The sequence below is a fragment of the Parus major genome, chromosome 1A, assembly GCF_001522545.3.
Source record: "Parus major isolate Abel chromosome 1A, Parus_major1.1, whole genome shotgun sequence".
Classification (NCBI taxonomy): domain Eukaryota; kingdom Metazoa; phylum Chordata; class Aves; order Passeriformes; family Paridae; genus Parus; species Parus major.
In genome coordinates this window covers 43,651,612-43,660,337 of record NC_031773.1, presented here as the reverse complement: position 1 = coordinate 43,660,337, position 8,726 = coordinate 43,651,612, and the positions used below count along the sequence as shown (strand labels likewise).

Below are 8,726 nucleotides of genomic sequence, written 5' to 3'. Positions count from 1 at the left end.
TTTGAGGGGCACCACATCTGCCGTGTTTTGAATTGGAAACGCAGGTTTCAGCGCTGAGCAAAAGGCAACCTGTTGTTCCAGTGCTGAGCAGAAGGCATCCAGCACAGCCGGCATCTGGAATGTCCGTACATCTGGGACACGGGCATAGCATGGCGACAGAGCGAAATAAGTGATAGCAGTTAATACATTACTTCTAGTAACACCAACTAATAGAGAATTGCTGCATCTGTTTCCTGACTTGCAGTTCAACTGTTATCCTGGTCATGCTGATTTTTACAGAAGGAGGGACTTCTTTGTTATTTTCATCTGGTAAAATAAAAGGTAGCATTTCCTTTAAGGTAATATGTGTTTGCACTCCTGCTTTCTACCCCTAAACACAAAATTATATACTAAATTTAAAGGTATATTAGACACGGAACCTGTAGCAAAACTTTCTGTAGATATTTGCCTCTACCCTGTGTACCCTCAGAACCAGTCGAGCTGAAATGCCTGATTTACTTTCTTTTTCTGATTTTCCAAGTTCATTTAATATCTAGTCTGTATAAGTGAACTCAGAATCAGGAGAAAAGAAATCATGCCACTGTTACACAAAATGCCATTATTTCCCTACAGCAATGAGGATCATGTCTTTATTGCATCTATTAATCCTCATTACAATCATTAGTCATAATTTGTATCTTCAATTACCTGCCTTCTCAGCTGAGTGGTAAGGGATTCACCGCATTCCTGCAAGTATTCAATCCTCACTCCACTTTATAGTACTAATTTTCTGCTAAACCCATCTTGTTTCACTTCTGAGGACATTGCTTGTTTTTCATTCCTACTTGTTATGCTTTGGTACAGAGAGAATCTAAAGCCTTTTCTTTACCACAACCATATCCTCTGGCTTTTTTTCTTTATCTCCTCACTGTGGAGCATAGCTGTTTTTACAGGCACAACGGTGAGCACCTGCCTGACAAGCCCTGAAGCCTTGAACAATTAACAATTTAGGGGATTTTAAGTAAACATGATCAGCATGTTATGCTTCATTCTGTAACAGAATTAAATCAATTAAATCAGTTTTTCCAACTAGTAGGACCTTTGCTGGTATTTTTTTGTGCCAGTTGCCTGTGCTGTGCTTGTGCTTGGTATATGTCCATTGGGACACATTGGTGTATCCTGTTCGGGGAAAGGACTATAGCTAGAAGCCCAACCCTTAAAGCCAAAGCAGTGTTGGTGCTGGAAGGCCTCTGTGCAAGACTGTAAAAGCAGTGGAAGTGTGAGCAATGCACAGGTGAAGAGAGGCAATAATAGTTTATATGATAATTGTAACTATTATTACTACGATTATTAAAATTTTAACATATAAAAGTATTCTTTTCCCATAATAATTAGACCTGGATTAATATCAGTTCTTGGATTAGGCTAAGATTCCAGTTATGCTAATACATTTTTGCCTTTAAACATGCACAGATTTCCTCTTTGCCCATAAACAAGGTTTTCATTGTAGGGACGGTGACATTAGGTTCTGTAGGATGAGCCAAAGAGTTCCAGGGGAATATGACCAGTCAGGACACTAGGGGAAAAAAAAGGCCTGAATTTCTTTATGAATTTTTTTAGAGCAGTTTGAAAACCACTTCAAAGTTGGTATTATCCCATTTGGTAGTGGAATCATAGGACTGTACCAGAGTTAATTAATAGACTGCACATTGTATGATGCTAACACATATACAGTAATTTCGTAGCATAGACAGAATCTTGACTTTCACTGCTAGCTCTGCTGTATAGTAGCTGTATGATGCCAGAATTCACGGGGAATGACGTGTCACTGCCAAGAAGCAAGGAGCTTTGCCTAGGGCATTGAAATTTTTTGGTGGCTGCTCAAATGTACTTTTCAACTCTGAATGTCTGGCCAGGAGCTAAACCAGCCCTGTAGGAGTTCTGTGTTTTCACAGACTTTCACCCTCCACACAGGACTACAGGGCTGGCTCAGTCAGCTCATGGCTGTTCCTTAGGTAGCGTATTCTGGTTCTGCACCGAGAGTTTTGGTGCCATTTGCTTCAGTGCAGTCCTCCTTTTTTTCTTTGCACATTAAGTAGAATCCTAAATCATGCCGAGATTGTAGACAAATGAGAATAATTCTAATTATCTCTGGGGCTTCAAAGTGGAAAATTAAATTGCAGTGGTAAATATTTGACTTCAGCACTTGCCTCTGGACCCTTTCACCCACTCTATTTTAAAGATTAACCTATGCTTCATATTTTCACTTCCCTCATTTAATGATGTTCTCAGTATCTTTAACTCAAAGAAAACCTTTGGCAAGCATAAATGGATCTCTCTGCTGGCTTAATTAGTTCAGGATATTAGCCAACAATTAATTCTAACTCCATCATTATTCTTTTAAAGAATCTTCCTTCTTGGATTTCACTGAAAATGGACTGGAAACAAATGACTGTTCCCTTTTCAGCGTGTCTCAATTGAATAATAATATAAATAGCCTTCCTCTTTCATTCCCGGATCTGAAAATATTTTCCAAATGTTGATGCAGAAAACTTAAAATCCCTCACTGATGGGGGATTACTGTTATCTTCAGATAAAGAAACTGAGGCATAGTGAGGCTAATTACTAGGATTATTTTGTTAGATTGATGTCATTCAGAAAATGGATATATACTTTGGACAACAAAAAATTATTGTGAATTGGAGCTGTAGTGGAATTTAAAAGCCAGTCACATACAGTTGGATAAATCTGTGTGAAATTACTGATTTCCACATCATAAAATTAATTTAACCAGAAATAATTTCAAGTTTTTATACATTTGTAGGCATGAGAAATCCTGTGAATGCCTTGAATATAGAACATCTTTCAAGGCACCAATATAACTTAAAACAATGCTGAAACAGTATTTGAAAACTGAAATATTCTAAAATCCATTCAGACCTTTCACTGTTAAGCTCCTGTTCAAATTCAATTTGATCTCTAGCATGTTGTTTATGATACAATTTTTAATTACAGGACCAGAAGCTGGTTTTGTTCTCAGCATTTTTGCTTCATTCAGTTCACACAGTGGAAAATACCAAAATCATTTAAAAACCCAAACACCACTTTCTACTGTTCTTTAGTGTTGCATAGGTCTTTCTTGTCCTTCACCCAAGGGGATGCACTGAAGATAAAATGTCATTCTTTTCAGGATCTTTCAATTTCTCCCCACAGTGCATTCTCCCTTCTGTCTCTCTCCTTGCCCCATCCCACAATTTATCAGATACGGAAGCGCTATCCATTCCTTCCACAGACGTAGAATGAAGAAATATTTCAGTTAAAATTTGAAGAGAACTGGTAAACATGCCAGGGGTTCAAAGCTGCCAATATGGTAAGTAACTCTTTGGCATTGTTGGGGCAGATCATAGAGAAGAACTTCCTATAGCAGGAAGGTCTTCCCTTACATAGTGAAATCCCCCTTCCTCCTCTCCATTTACTGGTAAGGAAAAAAAACAAAACAAATGCCCAACTACTGCAGTACATAACCAAGAAACAATTTGCAATTACTTTTATACTTTTTTTTTCTGTGTGATTACTGGAGACATTTAGATATGAGCTTCCCTCCATACAAGCAGATTTTAACTAAAGAGTTTAATTATATGCTAAAAGAAAAATGTTTTCTCCAATGCTTCTTCTGAAACCTGTATTGAATACTTTATGCTGTGTTTATGAGAATAAATTCTGCTGCTATGGATACAGTGGGGTCAACGTTTTAATGTTATTATTTCACTGTGCTGTGTTAAAGGATAATATTGTTCTTTCAAAAAAAAAATCTTAGAAAGTATGTATTATAGGACAGTAAGTATAGTAATGTATTTTAAATGAATATGTGAAGTCTTTTATTTAATATTTCTTTTTCAAGTATAGGAAATATAACAAGGTCCAGACAGGCAGCACTGACAAAACACCTTGTCTGTAACAGAACTTTACTTCCATTTTCACCTGATGCTATAGCATGTTTTACAAATATTAATTAAGCTGCATAATAGTCCTATGATAATCCTCAAGGTGACCCCAAACAGAAAAAGATAGGTTTTTAGTTTTTATAAAGCACAACAAAAGAAAGAATACCTTGTTTGGTTGGACTGTTTTTTTTTTAAAAAAAAAAAACAAGAAAGCTGCAATTTCTTACTTGTTCCTTGTAAAAGAAAAATGAGTAATGCCAATTTTTACCTTTCCTGCTTTTTGAACAACTGCAGAACAATAAATTCTTTTAATGAAAAAATAATGCTAAGGAGTGTCTCCTCCAAAGTGGCTGTTAGGCAGTCGAGTTAAATAATCATACTAACTCAATTTTAAAACTGTCTTGTAAAAATAACTGCTTTATCAATTACTCAGTTTTTCATTCCTTTTCATCATAGTATCATTATGCTTCCAATTTTCCTACTACCTACCCTCTTCCAGAAAAGTGTACACAAAATAAAAAACAGCACAACTTTTAAACAGCTACACATAATGCAAATACATCCAAACTTCTTTCTTTTATAGGAATGAAAAAAAATAGAAGAAAACTTTATTCCCTTTCTTCCTGTACTGATCACATTTAAGATACCCATTATTCAGAATCTTACCTCTCTCTCCCTCTTCCTCCCTAAAAGAAACTCAACCAGGTAACATTTTTCTGAACAGCACATGCCAGGATAAAGCTGCAGTTCCCAAATAGCTCAAAAAAGTTTATTTTTTTAATCACTGGGCTACATTACAGGGAATGCCTGACTGAAGTGAAGGGGGACTGGCATTTTTCACAGGAAATGAACCCAGGAATGGTAACCATTAATGCTGAATTTTCCTGGAAATACAAAACCATAACTAGTTATAGGACTAGTCGCACAGGATTCCTGCCAAAATGTCCTGGGGTTTTTTGTTGTTTATTGCAAACAAATCAATGTAAGTAGCAAAGGAGTGCCTGGCTTTGGGATGTGAGCAAAACCAAAGGGCTATGGCCCCTCTCTGGTGTGCTAACTTACTTGTTCACGTCAAATTCTCCATCTCAATCACTGGAGCATTGAGATGCTCTAATATGTTCAAGTATATTTCCTCAGGTGGCTGTTGTTAGGACTCATTTGTGTTTCTTGAGCACTTTAATATTTACAGCAACATTCAGAAAGGTTCCCTTAGCTTTTTAGGATGATAAATGAAATATTCTGTATTGTACTATTTTATTCTTTGTACTGCCTTGTTGGGGGGGAGGAGTTGTTTATTTGTTGTGGGGGTTTTGTTTTTTTAAAAAGTGCTTTTGAAATTATGAAGACATCTGAATGATCACTTGCACCCTCAACAGCTAGTTTCCAAACAGATGAACAGAAGAAAAACTCAGTGATGACTTTAGACCCCCAAAAATTCTCAACTTCAGAAACAATACCAACTGCAAAAGAAATTTAAAAATTGCTGATGAGAATACAACTTCAGGAGAAAAAGGAATATCTAGTAGCAGGAGGTAGAAGGCTACAAACCTCTTCAGCTTTTCTAAATAAGAAATTATTGAAAATCTAGAAAATCTTGTAAAATACTACTTATAAAATATTAAATTCCTAAAAATTATTTTAATTTTAGAAACTATTAATGCTTAAATAATTAGAAATAAGCTAAAAGTGAAAATTATGAAACATAACAGGAGCCAAATCCTGGTGTGATTAATGAAGTTGTTTCATTAACAGCAGAACTTAAGTCTAGGTCTGTAGCATTCAGCTAATAACTGATTAAGTTATTGCAAAATCGCATTTAGTGAAGCAGAGAAATGAGCCAATCCAAAAGATTTGCTTCAGTTACTATACATCCATTGGCAAGATCAAACATATCTTCCAAATTTGTTATTGATTGCAAAGTAACATCAAATGGGATCTGAAAAAAAAAAAACAAAACAAATGAGTAACTTTATTAAGCTTAGAGGTGCCTAAAACTAGATATATACCAACATACAGATATATATATATACACACATATATAACAATATATATACACATATATACCAATAGTTCCATATAAAGCCAGATTACTGAACTGCAATCAATAGGTAAGAAATATTAGAAATATTTCTTGCCTTGGTATAAATTTGTGGTTAATGACATCTCTGGCAGGAAACTAGTAAAACACGATTCAAGGGAGGAAACCTTTACGAACAGTCTTGCTCACAGAGTTTATCATGATCATCTGTAGGTAAAATGAAGAGCAGCAAGAAAGGCTCTTCCAAAGATGAGAAACTGAAGGAATTGAGGTAACAGTAAAAGGTGAAATAAAGGGCAATGGTAAACTGGTTTGAGCGTCCACTGAACATAGAAAACTATTTAACTGATTTAGGTATCAACAAAAAAATTTGAAGAAAGAGACACTTGGAACAAGCTACCTAGGGAAGTTAATTTTTAATGCAATTATTTTATTTATATATTTACTTCTAAGATTTAAGATTGGAGCTTCCAAACTACACTTTATCTCCCTCAAGGACATAGCTATTCATTAAATAGCATTAAAACATGCAGGCTAATCCTTTTTTATTCTTAAAACAAGAAGAGTCAAATAATTTTAAATGAATAATTCAATGAAAATGCACATTTTCAATTTATAAACATAGTTCAGGGCTGAATCAAAAACACTGTAAGACAGAAAAAACAGTATCAAAGAAGAGAAAGTGGAAACATGATAGATGTGTGACAGCTCATACAATGAGAAAACAAAGACCACAAATTAGAACTGACTTTGTCCAATTAATTCACCAGAAGATGAGCAACAGAAAAGTGTTTGGGGGGGGGGGGGGAATGGTGAAAAAACTACATATAAGAAATGTATCTGCTGCCTTCTCCAGCATGCTTGAAAACAAATTAATGTACTGTTCTGTGGTGTACATAGTCCCTCCCTGAGCTTTCTGTCTCTGCCTGAGACAGGGTAATGCACACACATACAACTTATATGAAAGTTTGGAAATGTTACTTTGAAATATGTTATACATAATGAAGTGCTAAGCACCCTACAAGTTCTATTGGCTTCAGAGGAGAACGAAGATACTTAGCATCTTGAAGGATTAGGCTTCAGCTGCTCAACCAAAACTACCATATCTCAAAGCATCTTAGTTTGAAGTTTATATTTGAAACTTCCTGATAAAAAGCTTTTTGATGTTCCACCCATTGAAACATTTTAGTTTGCTGTGGAATTTAGAGAGAATAAAACAGTGCAGTAAACATCAAATTCGTATTATGAGATGTTCTATGATGTTCTAATAGAAGAACACCACTAAATCTGCTCCCTCACTTCCATCATAGATCCACAAATAGAAGCAGACAAGGTGAAAGGAATCCACAAGAATTTAAGCAGTTCCAGAAAGTTTCCATGATTCTTTGAAAAAGTTTGTCTGTATTTTTCCCTAGGAATCTATCAAATCTTGCTACCATGGAAGACACTTCAGTGGGACTCTGAAAAGTCCAGCTTTGCAGAAGGGATATGGGTGTATTCTGATGCATTGCTAAAGCCACATTGAGTGACATGAAGGCCTGGGCATCATTTGAGAGAGAACTTCAGGATGGGTAACGAGAAGTGACAAGAATGGTGCGATGTGTATCAAAGGGAAGTGCATACCGGACTGCAGGATGCACAGAACAGCACTACAGATTCTCTCTCCTGCTGGCACTAGCCCAACTGTTCTCAGATAAAACTCAGATTCTGTTCTGGTAGGAAGGGCTCTCTGACTGACAGGGAGAGTACACTGGATGCCTTTTCCATTATCATTGCATTGTGAACAATACTGGCAAGAAATCTGAGGATTAGTTGAGGGAGTGATATGTTCCAGTGGATTCCAGAATCTCCCTTGAGTCTCTTGAGTCTGGCAGCTGTGGTCCTTTCCTGATGTCCCCAAGTGGCTGAGAACACTGAACAGCACCCACCATGGGCCAGTCCTCACAGTCTGCTCTGGAATACTGAGTGCACTGGGTAACAGGATGAATAAGATGTTTTGTCCAACAGTATGGACAAAAAATGGTATGCTATCTCTCAAAACATGTCATGGGCAAGGCAGAGAAAGCTAAAGAAAATGGAATAATCAAGCCTGAATAACTGTAAAAAAGCAATAATGGAAAGAAATTGCATTTGGCAATTGCATCATGGAAATTCACTGGAGCCTATGTAAACAATGACCAGAGAGTGGTGGATAATCTGTATTAACCATTGTGAGCAAAAATCCCCTTTTAATACATTTTTATGGGTATGAAAAGTTGATTCTAATGAACAGTGAAGATATTCACAGTTTGTAATCATGCACATTTGTATTTTATTTGTAAAGATAATAAAATAAAACTAAAACAGAAAGTCCAACAATGAGAAAAAAAAATGGGAAGATGCTTAATGGTGTAATCCATGTTTCAGTTTAATTGATTTAAATTGTTTTATTTTAGAAAGCAGATTTTTACTCTTAATAAGAACAACATACCTCAGTTAATGGAGAGGATTGGGCTGGAACATCAGACAGCAGTGCTTTGACTTCAGATAAACACCTTTTAACAATTTCCTAATGGTACAAAACAAGAAAAAACTTGTACTATCTGTGTAGTACAAACATATGTTATACTATCAGTCTCCTCTGATAAGCTAACAGATGGCTCAGCCTTAGAAAATTTTTCAGAATATTCAAGTTTTAGGTTATTCCAGTTGAATTTACAGCAAAATAAATCATAGCTGATGAATATAATTTTTCTGCAACACAAATAGTTGTGTTTCCTGTACAA

The 8,726-nt window shown here is 35.9% G+C and overlaps 1 protein-coding gene across 3 annotated transcripts in view; it reads right to left on the bottom strand.

Annotated features, from left to right (window-relative positions):
- Window positions 1–4,106: 4,106 nt before the first annotated feature.
- CFAP54 (cilia and flagella associated protein 54) overlaps window positions 4,107–8,726 on the bottom strand; it is a 105,782-nt gene continuing 101,162 nt past the window's right edge. For all 3 annotated transcript variants that reach the window (XM_015627290.2, XM_015627293.3, XM_015627292.3), the window contains 2 exons: window positions 8,432–8,509; window positions 4,107–5,859 (listed from right to left, as the gene is read on the bottom strand). In XM_015627290.2, the coding sequence (XP_015482776.1) occupies window positions 5,740–5,859; window positions 8,432–8,509 (198 nt within the window). In that variant the 3' untranslated portion in view covers window positions 4,107–5,739. The remainder of the gene's footprint in view (window positions 5,860–8,431; window positions 8,510–8,726) is intronic.